Here is a 16,048-nt window from a genome sequence, read left to right as displayed (position 1 = left end):
GCGTCCCCTGAGCGCCTTTCTTCTCTGCAACCGCACGCACACAACGTGGTGGGCCTTGGCGAGATTCACGTTCGCAGCGAGGTGGGGGTCAGGTCCCCGTGGTCAACACTGACCTCCCCGTGGGCCACGCCGTGAGGTTCACACCGTGAGGTCCCCGTGGCCAAGGTCCCCGTGGTGCGGCACTTGAGAGGTCCCCTAAACCTCATCGCCGCTGTTCCACGTGGGGCACACGTCACGTGGCACGTCACGTGGGGCACACGTGATGTGGACCCCGCGTGGCCCGCGTGGCGTCTCAGGGGTAACGAGCTCGCGTCTACGTTAAGCGCAATTAATAATCATTGTAGTTTCAGAGAATTGTGTTAAAACGACTTGGTGATAAACCGCATTGTACAATTAGTATGAAACCCCGTTAAGCGGCAAGCGGCGTTGATCGTGCGGAGTTTGAAGTTGACGCAGCCCGCGCCTCGCAACGAAGCTGCCTCGCGACCCGCGGAGTCGCCGCGGGGCTGAGGGAGGCCGCAGAGCGCCGCGTTGGGTTCACGTGTCGATGTCGATCCTTGTAATGGGGGCACAAGGGGGACACGAAGGCTTTCGCGACCAATGTCCATAATGCAGGGAGGGTTCTTGTGTTTATATTTACTCGCTCTAACACCCCCCCCCCCCTCTAGTATAAATACGCGGCCCTGCAGCCACACGGGGCGCTGCGGCACTGCACGCGGTCGCCCTCTGTGTGTGTGACGGGTTCGTTCGTCTTTATTATCACTTAGCTGTCTTTGTTACTTAGTTTGTCTTTATTATCACTTAGTTTGCCTTTATCATCACTTAGCTTGTCTTTATTATCACGTCGCTTGTTTCCGCGGGAAAACTTGAGACTTTCCTCAGGAGGATCCTGCCAAGTGGTCGCACTAGGGGCGACATTGATCCTATGTGTTATCCCAATTGAGTAATCTGTAGGTATTTGTGCCATTACATTATATATATGTGTGTGTGTTTCGCTGTGTGAGGAAACCCACGCAGAACAGGGGTAGAGAACATAAACTCCAAGTGAAGTGTTCATTTAACTCCTATTGAGACCGTCATTGCAGGAAGGATGTGCTGTGGATCGCTGCCCAGCCAACGCGTCGTGTGGTCGTGGTGGTGTTGGTGTTAGTTGGTGCTACTAAGACTGCCCTCCTCACGCTGCTGGCAGAATGCAGAGCGCCGCCTTCCGCGAGTTCGAGGGGAAGGAGCTGAGCCGCCTCCGGAGATGGCTCCCGTTCCTGAGAAGACCCCAGCTGCGAGCTCGGCTCCGCCTGGCTTGGCGCGCCCGCGAGGAGGCGGCCCGAGAGGCGGCCCTCTCCTCCACCGGCTCACGCGAACCCCGCCGGTGGGTGAGCTCGTGGCGGCTGCGTGGGGTCCGCGAATTGGCTCTCGTGTCCAGGTGGGAAGAAAGAATTGAGTTGTACTGAGATCGAGTTCCGGTCTTGTGTGTTGAACTCTATTACAGTTTACTAAGACCGAGGCTAACTGAAAGTTGTGTCTGGGTTTGGTCTGCATTAGAAAAGGTGGCAAAGCTAACACTGCAAATTCCCATAAAACACTTGTTTTAAAATATGCATATTCTTTGGGTCTTTCGGTCTTTCGGTAAAGTCGCGTAGATTGGTTCAAAGAAAATAACAAAAAACCACGACGTTTCAACACAAGCGGTCGTCTTGTTGCGGTCAAAACGTATTGTTTTGTTATTTCCTTTTAACCGATCTACGTGAATTTACCGAAAGACCCAAAGAATATGAATTGCCGCAGTAACGAAAGCTTCAAGTCAAGATTTAAAATATACATTTCAATCACATTTACAATTCAACTTGTTTTTCTACAATGAGAGTTTTCTCTTTTTCTGTACATAATCATAAAGATCAACAATCAAGAACACCTCACCGGCGGTGGCACAGGCTTTCCTGGAGCTGGACGAGAAAGAGTGTGGTAAAAAGTCACTGGCCACCTCGACCTGTACAAACACGGCCATGAATACACCCTTCAGTTTCGAGGAAGATGAAAATAATGTCCCAGTGATAGATCTTGCAACAAGAGTTAAAAGGGCCATGAGGAATCATGACGAAGTTTCCTCCGAAAATGAAAAAATAGGGACTGCAAACTTTGAAAATGGTAAATTCACAAGAAAGTTCCACAACTGCAGAATGCAAATGGATGCAGGTTTGCATACTATGGACGTGAATGCCGATGTGAGTAATCTGATGAAAAGCCAACTGGGGGAAATGCAAAAGAGAAAACCAGTGCGTATAGTTCATAAAGGGGCTGGACAGATGTATTCTGAGCGTCACCTCAAAAAACAATCAATTCTTATCACTCGTTCACCAAAAGTGACTCGTAAAGATATAGAACTTAAAACGCAATATTACAATCAGCTTTTTCAGGAAGATTCAAAAATATGTCATGAAACGAGCAATAATGATGAAAGTAACTCTGTTCCTTTTCATAATGAGATCCAAACAGGTCAGGATAAAAAACATAACATCAGTGAGCAAGACGAGGTGTGTGAGGCAGCAGAAGGTGACAGTGGACTGTGTGAGGTGGCCAGGCTCTGCGGAGATGTGACAGAAGATGAGGATTTTAAAAGAGAAACATCACAGGACAGAAAGAACCAAGGGTACCAGAAAGATACTATCCTGCAAGCCACAGAGATGATTCCTGGTGGGTTCTTCGAAAAGCAGATGCGGTGTACTGACCGGGAACACACACAGGCGCCTTGGGATACATGCGAAACTCTGATAGGTCCGGACCAAGACAGTTGCAATTATTTTCTTCATGGACAGTGTGCAGAAACGTGCAATGCAGATGATTCAAACATGGACATAGACTCCCAGAGCTCTAATTTCTCCACGACAGACTCAGACGTAAGTGATACAGGAGTATTTCATTTATTAAATGAATTTCAACTATACATCCATTTAAGTACTGAAATTTGATCACTAAATACTCGTCGCCTGTATGCACAACATCTAAAGCTATACACATTAAAATCTTTACTTTAATTGCTTTCATGTTAGTGTACGAATGACTATTTACATTTACTTTACCAGTCGCATACGGAAGATGTTCGGGAAGTGGACAAAGAGAACCAAGGCTTGGAAGAGTTTAAAGAAATCAAAGAGCACATGGATGACTGGGTGCCTTGGGAAAATGAGACATACGAAGTGGAACATGATGTGGTAACAAAGTACTGCAACTGTTGACATAACACAATCAGCACATTTTCTATTCAAGTCAAAAGAACAATACTGTAATGACGTTTAAGGGAAAGGAGTGACTAACATTTCAATATATCATTGATACAATTGTATATTTGCTTTGGTACGTAGACAATCACCATTTAATTCACAGTATCTTCATGAGAGCTGCCGTGGTGTAATGGTTTGTTCACTGGTTTTACAAAAAAGAGGTTATTGGTTAAATTCCTTATTTTAGTGCTTTTTCAGGAAGATTAAAAAATATGTCATGAAACGAGCAATAATGATAAAAGTAACTCTGTTCCTTTTCATAATGAGATCCAAACAGGTCAGGATAAAAAACATAACATCAGTGAGCAAGACGAGGTGTGTGAGGCAGCAGAAGGTGACAGTGGACTGCTTCAGGTGGCCAGGCACTGCGGAGATGTGACAGAAGATGAGGATTTTAAAAGAGAAACATCACAGGATAGAAAGAACCAAGGGTACCAGAAAGATACTATCCTGCAAGCCACAGAAATGATTCCTGGTGGGTTCTTCGAAAAGCAGATGCGGTGTACTGACCGGGAACACACACAGGCGCCTTGGGATACATGTGAGACTCTGATAGGTCCGGACCAGGACAGTTGCAATTATTTTCTTCATGGACAGTGTGCAGAAACATGCAATGCAGATGATTCAAACATGGACATAGACTCCCAGAGCTCTAATTTCTCCACGACAGACTCAGACGTAAGTGATACAGGAGTTTTTCATTTTGTTAAATGAATTTCAACTATACATCCATTTAAGTACTGAAATTTTATCACTAAATACTTGTCGCCTGTATGCACAACATCTAAAGCTATACACATTAAAATCCTTACTTTAATTGCTTTCATGTTAGTGTACGAATGACTGTTTACATTAACTTTACCAGTCGCATGTGGAAGATGTTCGGGAAGTGGACAAAGAGAACCAAGGCTTGGAAGAGTTTAAAGAAATCAAAGAGCACATGGATGACTGGGTGCCTTGGGAAAATGAGACGCACGAAGTGGAACATGATGTGGTAACAAAGTACTGCAACTGTTGACATAACACAATCAGCAAATTTTCTATTCAAGTCAAAAGTACAATACTGTAATGACGTTTAAGGGAAAGGCGTGACTAACTATTCAACATATCATTGATACAATTGTATATTTGCTTTGGTACGTATACACTCACCATTTAATTCACAGTATCTTCATGAGAGCTGCCGTGGTGTAATGGTTTGTTCACTGGTTTTACAAAAAAGAGGTTATCGGCTAAATTTCTTATTCTGGTGTGGCAGTTTAAACAATGGGCCAAGTTTATTAAGATCTACCCACTGCCTCTGTCGACCCAGTCGTCTAAATGGGTTCCCCACAGTCGATTAGGTAAGGTATAGTAGGTACTCCCACTTCCTTTAACACGTCTGGTCAGCGTGGAAGAGTAGACCAACTGCCCTCTAGTGGAGGCTCTTCCACCAGCAGAACTGTCCCTTTAACTTTTACCTTCATGAATTATATAGAAAAAAACATTAACATTTAACCGTTCGTGTGTGTAAACATGATTTCATAGCAGTGGCAAAAGCTGGATGAAGGAAAGAACGAGTGGAGGATTTTGATCGATCTCTTTAGTGACGTCAAATCCGTGCATACGGCGACCGGTAAGCAGAGAATTGGGTGCGATGTCCACATTTTCTGAGAAACTTCTGAGTAATCTCATGTTCTATTAAAACTGAGTGGGAAGTCCGGTACGATTAAGGAGGAGGACTATGTAACAATATCACCATGAGCATTGACGTATTATTCACGATAATTTTGAAGACTTCGTTATTTGTACTTTAGTACAGTAATTGCATCAATTCGAGCCCAATGCATTATTGAGTTCACTCGAAATTAGTCCTAATGTCATGTTCTGTAGAGCGCTCTGAAATATACCACATTCCTGCCCCAAGATATACTATAAGGGATTTGTGTACATATTCTGAAACCTCAATTTTATATTCTTTGGGTCTTTCGGTAAAGTCACGTAGATAGAAAAAATTATAACAAAAATAATTAAAATGTGTTGCGATCGAAACGTGATATTTTGTATTCACTTTATTTTCATTTTAAATTTTTTCTCATTTTTTCTATCTACGTGACTTTACCGAAAGACCCAAAGAATATGAATTCCTGCAGTAACGAAAGCTGTAAGTCAAGACTCATAATTTTATTTTCGTACGTATGATAGGGATTTCAACAAATGTTTCACATTCATGTATATTTGTGTGTATTCATGTCAGCGACATCGGCATATGAATCAGAGGAAGAGCAGACAGAGGAGAATCCTGGAGCCTTGGAATTATTGTGGGACGTGGCAGAGACTGAGACGACATGACGAGACACTTTGTTCCCTCCGTGATCAAACTCACGTCAGCATTTGTGTTCATTGCTCTCGTTTAAATATTGTGACACGTTTTTGAAAGTTTAGTTTTTTCTTAACATTGCAAGTGTCAGTGTTGTAATATTACGGAATAACCGTCATTGTTAAATTGTCACTGCTGAAATATTTAAGCCAGTGGTGTAGCGAATTCATTTGGAATTCATAGAAAACCAAATTTTATCCTGCAACGATAATACGTAAAACGAGTGTGCTGTACTTGACAGTATACTCCACTGGTCTGCTTTGATTCTACTGGTCTGCAAAGAACACAACACATGAATTGTGTACACTTACATCTATAATACTATCTATCAAAAATAGTTTGATCTCATGAGAGGTACACGAGATGGTTAATATTTATTTTCACTTAAACTTATACCTTTACATTTCCAATCCAATAAAAAAAGCGTACATTTGCTCTGAATATATGTGGTAAATTTCATCTCCTTGTCTGACTCCCTTTCAAGGATGTGTTGTCTTCATACAACCTTAGTGCAGCTATTATATATTTGTAAATTGGTTTAATTGTAAACATGTTTATTTACACCTTGGTTTCTGAGAGCTTGGATGACTGCGTACATTTACACAAAGTAAAATTGCCTCTAGTCTGCAAAGGTGTAGGCACAATGATATTTGATATTCCTTTGACTTTTACACCATCTGGTTGTCTACAGAAGAAAGTTTTCAATCATTGCATATTACCTTGTGACACGTGGATGGGAAACATGGGCACTGACAAAGCAGCATGGAGAAATTAATGATTGGAATTTCACTGAAACAGATAAACTCACTGATCAGAGAGCAGACACAAGTTAGAGCCATAATTCTGATTTAATAACAGTTCCCTAGGCCAGGACACGGTGCTCTGGAAGGCGTGATGGCCAGTGGTCGAAACTAAGGACTGGCATTCAAATGAGCGAACACGTTCGAGAGAATGACTGCTGTTGAGATGGAGCAATGACATGAGCACGTGTGCGAGATGGATTGCTGCATCGGGATGAGGACCGCTTGGAGAGAAATGCATCCAGCAGTGGATATAGCGTGGTTGCTGATTGGAGGTACTGCACGTGGAGTTGCAATACAGCTGATCCAATTGGTGTGGATAAGTGAACATTGCGTATGGGTCAATACCCGAGCCGTGTACATATTTCTAGATTCTAGATTTGAAGCTTTCGTGACTGCAAAGATTCATATTCGTAGGTTTTTTCGGTAAAGTCACGTAGATAAAACATCAAAATTTATTAAAATAAAACAAAAATCACGACGTTTCGGAGGCAACACAAGTCTCCGTCATCAGGTGGGACCGTCACAGCCGAATTAGCTGCATCAAGTGAGGCAATGATTCAAGATGTAATCCCTTATAAGCAAGTTGAAGGGGGGAGGAGAGGGGGGGGGAGCTCATCAGAATGTTAGCACAACTCATCGGGAGGGGGAGGGGACCAAAAAATTGAACGACGGCTTGGACGCGGTTGCTGCTGCACACGCCAACACAATGGACAGAGAGGGGGAGGGGAGGTCTGATACACATGATAGACAAAAGAACGAAAATGCCCATGTTTATACCAATGCTGGCTGAACAATGAAGAGAGTACTGTTAAAAAAATGTTTTAACAGTAGGGATTACATCTTGAATCATTGCCTCACTTGATGCAGCTAATTCGGCTGTGACGGTCCCACCTGATGACGGAGACTTGTGTTGCCTTCGAAACGTCGTGATTTTTGTTTTATTTTATTTTCATTAATTTTGATGTTTTACCTACGTGACTTTACCGAAAAAACCTAAGAATATATTTCTAGATTTGAAGCTTTCGTGACTGCAAGGATTCATATTCTTAGGTTTTTTCGGTAAAGTCACGTAGGTAAAAAATTAATAAAAGTAGACTGCCTTCGGATGGTCTGGGCTCATGGAGAATGCAAAGTATTGAACCACCAGGCTCGAATACATTTGAGTCATGAGAGATGTGTGCAGTACATAAGAGGGAGGTCAAATCACTTTACAGCGTTTTGGACTTGCAGCGTTTTAACGTTCCCAAGTGTTTCGATTTAAAGCTTTCGTGACTGCAGGGATTCATCTTCTTGGTTTTTTCGGTAAAGTCACGTAGAAGGGAAGTAATAAAAGAATAAAAATAAAACATAGTGTAAATGCGTTTGGTATTACCTTAGAGTCGCGGCATCTCTTCAGAAAGGTGAGAATCCCTGCAGTCACGAAAGCTTTAAATCGAAATTTAACCGCCTCTACGGGAGGGTTTCCACATAACTTTGAGATCCTTCAACAAGCTCCGTGATAAGAAGGCTCAGCTAATCGAGTCTCTCACCTTTCTGAAGAGATGCCGCGACTCTAAGGTAATACCAAACGCATTTACACTATGTTTTATTTTTATTATTTTATTACTTCCCTTCTACGTGACTTTACCGAAAAAACCAAGAAGATGATTCCCAAGTGTTGTAGAGATTATTGTTTTATTATCGAGCCCGGTGATCAAGGGGAAGAGAAGACCTAAGGCCATATGGTGGGAGACTTGTTGGGGCAGATTTTTGGGTTCACGAGTCAACTGCAGTAGCTGCGGGATTTGGCGGAGGATCGAGGTGTGGTGGCATCATCGATCTTGGCGCCACGATAACTTGCTGGTGATGGTGGTGGTGATCTTTGACGTCGCTATGAATAATACCTGGGGGGTTACATAAGTGGCCAGTGGGAGGCACGAGAGCGCGTCTGTGTGAAATCCCGTGCCAACTTGCCATTTCTGTTCTGAGAGCGATTACAGCCTGCAACCTGCTTCCCTGTCACTCGAACCAATTGGGCCCCGTAATCATCGACGCGTGGGTGCAATCGTTTTTAGTTAAATGCGACTCAATTGCTCCCTTGAGACAGAGCATCTCGTTTGCAAGGGCAGGTCGGGGACGCACAATTCGCAGTGCTGCAGTTGTACTGCAGGGAGCGTGTTGTGTGTTGCAGGGAGGAGCGTGTGAGTGCTGCAGTTGTACTGCAGGAGGAGCACGAGTGCTGCCGTCCGTGCTGAGCAGGGAGACCGCGGGGAGGGCGGGTGATGACGCAGCGCCACGGGGGGGGGGGGGGTGATGACGCAGCGCGCCACTTCCGCCTCTGACGCGGCGGAAGTGGCGCGCCGCGTGAGAAGGACCCCCCCCGCTCGCGATCGCCATCAACACGGCGCCGACGCGAGCACTGGGGAGGAGCTGCGGCCGCCTTCAGGCGAGGCGCTGCTGTCGCGGCGTCTGCGCCTTGTCCGTGTGCGGTCGGTGTCGGGAGCGCGAGTTGACGGGGCGACAGGAAACCCCGCGGCATCGAGGGGACGTCGCCCGCCAGGGGCACCACCACCTGCCCCGTGAGGGTCTCCTGTGGCTCCCCCCTCCTGTGGCTCCCCCCCTCTCTCTCTCTCCTCTCTTCCCTGTCCCCTCCCCGCGGGGTCATGGCGCGGTGCGAGGAGAAGGCGCCGCCCTTCTTCGAGAGTCTGGGCGAGGCGGCGCGGGAAGTCTTCACCAAGGGCTACGGTGAGCGGCGCCACTCACTCACGAAGTCTCGTCAGCGAGTGACGAAGCTTCGTCTCTGACGAAGCCAGCCGAGGAGGCCGTGGCACCGACTAATCGGCGCTGCCGTTCTCTCTCCCGCCGCAGGCTTCGGGCTCGTCAGGGTGGACTTCACGACCAGGGCGGCCAGTGGAGTGGTGAGGGCTGATGCGCCATGGAATGGCCGAGCGGATTTAACACAAAATAATCATTGGCGGCCTTGTGGGCAAGACGAGAAACAAGAACAAGCAGACTCCACGTCTTTGTATACAGACACAGCGACGTACATCGTACACAGCCCATCACACGCAATGCAAGCAAGCTGAACTATGCTGATGAGACTATGTGATGAGACGAGGCAATATGGGGAAGAGGGGATGAGCGATGTATTTCCCTTGCGAGCGAAATGCGCCAAGACGCACGAAGCCTCGCCAAGAGAGAGCGCTTCGCATCGGACTCTGCGGAGGGTGTCGAGATGACGACGGCTCCACCGCCTCTCTCTGTGCCCCCCACCACCCCCACCCCCCCCACCCCCCCGGGCAGGAATTCAACACCCGCGGGGCGTCCCACACGGAGTCTGGCCGCGTGAGTGGCGCCCTGGAGACGCGCTACCGCTGGCCCGAGCGCGGCCTGCGCCTCGTCGAGTGCTGGAGCACCGACAACTGCCTGGGGACCCGCATCTCGGTGGACGACCAGGTGCGACGTGCGGCCAGGGGAGGCAGGGGGAGGCAGAGCCTCACCTGCCATGCGACAATGAAAATAGCTGTTACGAAAAGTGTAAAAAAGATTAATAAAATAAATATTAAGATTTTTCCACTGATCTGTGTTATAAATGTAATTTCTGTACGATTACAATCATTTTTATAGTCAAAATCGCCAAATTTGCGGAGCGCCGCTGCAAATACAGGAAGAGACGAGAGGTGAGGCAGCGACGAGCTCAGCCTCCCCTCTGATTGCGCAACCCCTCAGTAACTGGATGGAGCGCAGGCAATAAGCGCGTGCTTGTTACTATCTCTGCATGTCACCAATGTCATGTTTGTAGACCCCTTCATACTCTTTGGTTCTTTCGGTAAAGTCACGTAGGTATAAAATAAAATAAATCACGACGTTTCGGGCGCAACAAGCGTCCACGCCCCCCACGGTGAGGCCACGCCCCCTCAGTGAGGCCACGCCCCCCTCTGTGTGAATCTGTCTCTGGCACGAGCCAGTGCCTCCCCAGCCATTGACCTCACCGCACGTCACTGCTGCTCACCGCTGCCGCTACACACGCCTCACTACTACACACACAGCAGCGATTCACCGCTAAGCAGTGCGAACTCGGCTGGGGGCAAAGGGACATTTTGGCGGTGCAAGGACTCGGCCCAGCGACTAATCACGCCGGCGCTGCTCGCTATCACAGGCATACCTCGTGTGCTCGCTATCCATCCACGCATTACTCACGAATACACACGTACGTCTTCTTGGTTCTTACGGTAAAGTCACGTAGAAGGGAAATAATAAAATATAAAATTTTAAACATAAAATACAATTCTCACGAAGTTTCGGCCACAACGCAAGCAGCCGTCGCACAGCACGTGCACAAGGATATGTGTAAACATCCATCATTTTCTGTGTGCACATTTCTTAAACATTATTTACATTATTCTAAACACAGGTGGGGCAACAACGCTGATTACAAATGGGTGGCGCGGGCTTCCGGGATTATCTTGCCTGAGCCAACTTCCATCCAAAAACTGCACATTGCCGAATACACATCGCGTTTGTGTTTATTTATTATGTGTTATGTCCATAATATAGTTTTTTTGGGTTAGATCGCGTAAATATATAAATGTGTCGTTAAAACCCGCCACTGCCCGACACAGCCAACTAGTAAGGGTTGTCACATAAACAGCGTGCCAAGTCATCACTAGTACAGCACACTGGGGTGTTGGAGAGCAAAGCCACAACATTTACAATGTTTTATGTGTTTATATTGTTTTTTGTTCATTACTGTCTTGTTTAGTACATTATCGTGTTTATTATTAAGCATTTGCACTGGTTTCAGTTTATCCTGTCACGTGGTTTTGTTCTGATTTCTATTTGCTTCATTTGTGTATTTTGTTATTTTGGTGACCCAGGTCGCCCTTGGAAATGTGGCTTATCCTGGTCTCTTTGTTAAACAAATTCACCCTCAAGCGCAATACAAGACAAGGCACACCAGAGTAACATTATGCGAAATTTTAGAGAATATTGAATTGAACTGTTACCTTGAATTGTGGATATTCATCACAAACCGAAGGATACATGACACCAAACTTATCCAACCTCGTGAGTAGGCCACGGCTTACCTGCCATGTGTGTACATGCAAAGTGTAGCTGCTATGTACTTCAAGTGCTTGTTTGTCTTGCAGTTGGCAAAGGGGCTGCAGTTGGTTTTTGACACAAGTTTTTCTCCAAACACTGGGTAAGTGACGTGTATGTGTGTTTATATTGAAGTCTTCACAGTCTTTAATGCCTGAGAGGTTTAATGAAATATTTTATTGATCCAACTTTGGAAAGCCTAACAAACTGTTCGGTGAAGAAGCTGAGTTGCGACTGCAGAAGCAGTAATCGGTTGTGGCCTTCCTATGGTCGTGTGCTACACAGCGAGCTTGAGAAGGATGCAGCTTGGCGGCAAGGGATGATGAAGGATGGTCAGAAATAATAAGTGGCAGCCAAGTAATGCAGTGCATCCGTCGGGACATTCACCGAAGAGATGCAGCGATGAAATAAGTTCAAGTTTAGTTAATGGGTGTATTGTGGCAGTGCAAGACCGTGAGAAGTGATGGCAGTGGCTTAGGGGAGCTTCCACTCAGCAGTGGGCAGCAGGATGGTGGCAGCCAGGAGCAACACCCGCACCGCACAGCGAGAAGGTCCTGAGTGTGTTCTACCCCCTGTTCTGCGTGGATCTTCTCGCTTATCCGGTTTCCTACCATAGCTGAAAATTTACAACATAACTGGTGTTGGACAAAAATCCAAATGCTAAAAAAATACCTGCAAATTACTCAATTGGGATAACACATAGCAGAAACATCGCCTACTACCACGACAACTTGGCAGGACCCTCAATGAAAAATTGTCTTGAGACTCAGTGGAACTTTCCTGGATCAACAAGTGCAATAATAACAAACTGTTGGTTAAGTGTATTTATAATTATGGATGGTGGTGAGACCTGCATTTCTCCAGTGATTTTGCTGTCGTTAATTTGTGTTTTGTCCGTGAATGTAGCAAGAAGACTGGGCTGGTGAAGGTTCTGTATGCACGACCATTTGTTTCGGCCACAACGGACGTGAATGTGTCCTTGGAAGGGCCCATTGTGGCCAGCTCCGTGGTGCTCGCAGCCCGAGGCTGGCTCGCCGGGTACCACATGGGGCTCGACGTTGGCAAAAGGAAGATCACTTCTAACCGCATTTCGCTGGGATACATGACCGAGGACTTCCAACTTCTTACCAACGTGTACGCCCAGTATGCGTCTGCCACGTGGCCAAGTTGTGTGTTGAGACATGTTGTGTTCTATGACGGAAGCAGGATGACGTTCAATTGGATGGGAAACGCTGGTTTCTCACAATGTGACGTGGTTTCAAGAGTAACAATACAGGACGTTTCAGCGCAGGGTGATGCAATACAATGTCTATTGTACACCCGTAACACACTCGGAATGTGTTCCTGATTTCAGAATGATCTTGATAATCTATTAATTTGGCCTACAGAGTAAATTTTTGATGATTAGACAATGTTTTGGTTTAATCTGAAAACCAAAGTTACGCCACTGATGTTGCGTCAGTTCTGCGGGCGTCACGTGACATTGGGTGACATCGCTTTTGAGCATAAGCACATTACATCAGTCACGTGATTTCCCACTCAAATGACCATTTATCCACTGCTCATCTATTGTTTACAATTTTGACCCAGTAGTGGAAATTACTCATTCTTATGGCAGGGCTAAGTCTATCTTTAAGACAACCACTGTTTTCTTACCCCACAAAGGGGTACTAATTGTATTGCCTTGGCAGTATGATGGGCCAACTCAACCCCCAACCAGGATTTGGACTGGCATCGTTCTAGTTGTTAGGCACTTGCTCTGCTCCTGAACCATCCAGTCAGATTATAGTACACGATGGTAATTATCCAAAAATACAAATGGGTTACAAAGTTTCCTTAGAAATTTTAAAATCCTAATTTTTTATGTTCATGAAAATCATCCCTGCTCCATGCTATTGTTGCTGTTAACATTTGTAGCCAACACATGTGCTTGGCTTCCACTACGCGTGTTTGCAGAGTTGACGGAGTGGAGTTTTCGGGTTCCTATTTCCAGCGTGTGAGCGAGCGGCTCGACACGGCTGTGCGTCTCGCCTGGAGTGCCGGTGCCCCCCACCCACGCTTCACTTTGGGGGGCACCTACAAGATCGACCAGAATGCCTCCGTGTCGGTACTCACTGCCCCGCATGCACCGCACGTTTGTAAAGGGTGCTTGCACTAGGCAGGGTTGAAATGGACTTGGCACACACTTGGGGATGCAGCATGATAGTTTTATTTGCTGAACATTCAGGTGATTTTAAAGACATGAAAACACAAGATAACAGCTCTTCGGTCCAAAAATTATAACGTTTTAACTGTCGCCAGAATAAAAACCCGAACAGGCACTTTCGCTCGGACACGGAGCTGCTTCAGCATGGAACGATCTCCCAGACTCGCCGACATGTGCCGCCAGTCTCATCAAATTTAAATATTTAATTATAACTCACTCGCACAACATCTGCATCTGTTACAACGATGTCAGCAGTCGTGCTTGTGTTGCAGGGGAAGATGAACAGTGCAAGCCTGCTGGGACTGAGCTACACACAAGCCCTGCGGCCTGGTAACTTCTAATTGTGCACGGTTCCACAGCCTACACGTGCCGACGTGCCTTGGTGAAGCGTGTTCGTATCGGACGTTCACTTGTGTGTGTGTGTGCTTGTGTATTTGTGTGCGTGTAGGAGTGAAACTGAGTTTCTGTGGACTACTCGATGTCAAGAATATCAACTCTGGCGGTCACAAACTTGGGCTGGGCCTGGAGCTAGAGGCTTAGTCTCGTCATGGCCGGAGGGCGGTGCGTGCGTGATGCACACGTGCGACGCGGGTTCCGACACAGGGCTCACATTTGCACGTTAAGGAGTTTTGCACATGTATATATACTCCTTGCAATTAGCACGGTTGGCTACATATGATGTGAAAGCATTTCAACATGCATACACATGGATATGTGGATACATAAGGAGACCCTAATCTCTGTCGATACACTACGGTTAAAACAATGTTATAATGTGAATAATTGCACAGTTTATATACATTCTTTGTTTCTGGAACTGATATCAATCTATGTATAAATGCTACAAATTTAAACTGATGCGAAATCAAATATAACATTCCTGTGCACGATAATAAATGTCCAAACGTGTTAAATCTGGGGCGATTGTACATTAAAAACGAAACGGTTTTAGTGAATTGTGCAAGGTTATGTGATTGCAGTATATGGAATTGTGGGAATGTAAACTGTTCCGCAGTGGCTAGTCTTTCGCAGTGTTGTGATGAGCAGTGTAAACTAAACCTCCAACAGTGGTCTCCACTGTCGGGTGAATGGCCCCCCACACCACCAACAGCCGCTCGGTGGTGCTGCTGCTACAGTGGACCTCGCTCCCGCAAACGTGGTCCTCACTCCGTCTCTCATTGGACATTCGCAGGCTTGCTGCCTCAGTATAAATCCAAGTGTGCATCTCTCCGTGCTTGGCACACTTTCCAAGTTGTGTTTTGTTGGCAGTATCTATGTTTGTGATCCACACTTAATAAGAAATTCGGTGAAGAAACCCTGTTAATTCATGTGCTGCCGTATACTTTGTGGCGTGCTCTCAAAGCACTGGCTGCTGCTGTCCTTGCATTAAAGCATTTATCCGACAAGCATTGTCTTTTTTTGTATTTTATTATGTTGTATTTTTATTATTTTATTATTACCCTTCTACGTGACTTTACCGAAAGAACCAGGAAGAAGCATTGTCTTGCAAAATTCTCATAGCGTTTAACAAAAAAGTGATTTCCTCCATTATGCTTAGGCTTAGCATGTATGTATGTTTCACTTATTTCACACCGTACGTAGCCAACCGTCTTAATCGGAGCTGCAGGGGACAGACAAGAAACTAAACACGAAGTAGTTCTCAAGAAATTAGTTTTAAATCTGGATCTTGAATTGCATAGCTCCAGTGGCTTCCTAATATCGGAAGGAAGATCATTCGAATGCACGTGATGCAGTGACCATCTTTGTTCGATGGCTAGCCCAAAGTACTGCGAGGATCAGAATCTGTGTGGGGGTTTATGTTCCTTGATGAGATAAAGTACATTATTGTGGATCATTTGTGGCAAGCACTTTTTGTATCTGAGTGCGACCTTATGTATTCGTTGGACAACTGGAAGCTAATGCAGCTTAGCGAGCACTGGACAGACATGGTCGGATCTTGCAGTACCCGTCACAACACGTGCCAAAGAATGTTGTACATGCAGTTTGTTCATCTTGGTTCTTTCGGTAAAGTCACGTAGAAGGGAAGTAATAAAATAATAATAAAATAATTCTCACGACGTTTCGGCTACAACGCAAGCAGCCGTCCTCAGGTGAAAACCAGGTCCGTCGAGGCGACGGACCTGGTGGAGTGTCCGATGGTACAAAATACCCAGGCAGGTGCTTAGTTTTGGTGGGGCTGATGGTAAGTCCCCACCTCTTAGTGGAAAGCTCCAGGTTCAGCAGCAGCGCCTCCAACTCCTCTGAGTGAGCAGCAATTACCAGATCATCGGCATACATAACATGGTTGAGCAATAGGGAGCCATCC

At 45.9% G+C, this 16,048-nt stretch overlaps 1 protein-coding gene and 1 long non-coding RNA gene across 5 annotated transcripts; both read left to right on the top strand.

The window, feature by feature from the left end:
- Positions 1-201: 201 nt before the first annotated feature.
- LOC144932881 (uncharacterized) lies at positions 202-5,988 on the top strand. Of its 4 annotated transcripts, none has more exons than XR_013636956.1 (7): positions 202-298; positions 1,190-1,420; positions 1,892-2,891; positions 3,078-3,953; positions 4,141-4,269; positions 4,803-4,890; positions 5,512-5,988. It is a non-coding gene; the product is annotated as an uncharacterized LOC144932881 (long non-coding RNA). The 4 variants fall into 4 exon arrangements; XR_013636958.1 differs by lacking the exon at positions 202-298 and having other exon boundaries at positions 1,112-1,420; positions 3,078-3,206; positions 3,873-3,953; XR_013636957.1 differs by lacking the exon at positions 202-298 and having other exon boundaries at positions 1,112-1,366.
- A 2,771-nt stretch (positions 5,989-8,759) lies between these two features.
- LOC144932970 (non-selective voltage-gated ion channel VDAC2-like) lies at positions 8,760-15,128 on the top strand. Its single transcript, XM_078857372.1, has 8 exons — positions 8,760-9,161; positions 9,285-9,334; positions 9,720-9,872; positions 11,567-11,619; positions 12,423-12,650; positions 13,473-13,623; positions 13,995-14,052; positions 14,171-15,128. Exons 1-8 carry the CDS (start codon positions 9,080-9,082, stop codon positions 14,260-14,262), a joined length of 867 nt encoding a protein of 288 aa, XP_078713498.1. The 5' UTR covers positions 8,760-9,079; the 3' UTR covers positions 14,263-15,128.
- Positions 15,129-16,048: the final 920 nt, after the last annotated feature.

This window comes from Lampetra fluviatilis, chromosome 6 (assembly GCF_964198595.1).
Source record: "Lampetra fluviatilis chromosome 6, kcLamFluv1.1, whole genome shotgun sequence".
NCBI classification, from domain to species: Eukaryota; Metazoa; Chordata; class Hyperoartia; order Petromyzontiformes; family Petromyzontidae; genus Lampetra; species Lampetra fluviatilis.
The sequence above is the reverse complement of the archived record's forward strand: the minus strand, read 5'-3'. Positions and strand labels throughout refer to the sequence as shown.

Coding starts and splice junctions, on each gene's coding strand:
- LOC144932970 (XM_078857372.1), top strand. CDS start 9,080: ATGGCGCGGTGCGAGGAGAAGGCGCCGCCCTTCTTCGAGAGTCTGGGC. Junction 9,335..9,719: donor CCAGGGCGGCCAGTGGAGTG/GTGAGGGCTGAT, acceptor CCCCCCGGGCAG/GAATTCAACACCCGCGGGGC. Junction 11,620..12,422: donor AGTTTTTCTCCAAACACTGG/GTAAGTGACGTG, acceptor CCGTGAATGTAG/CAAGAAGACTGGGCTGGTGA.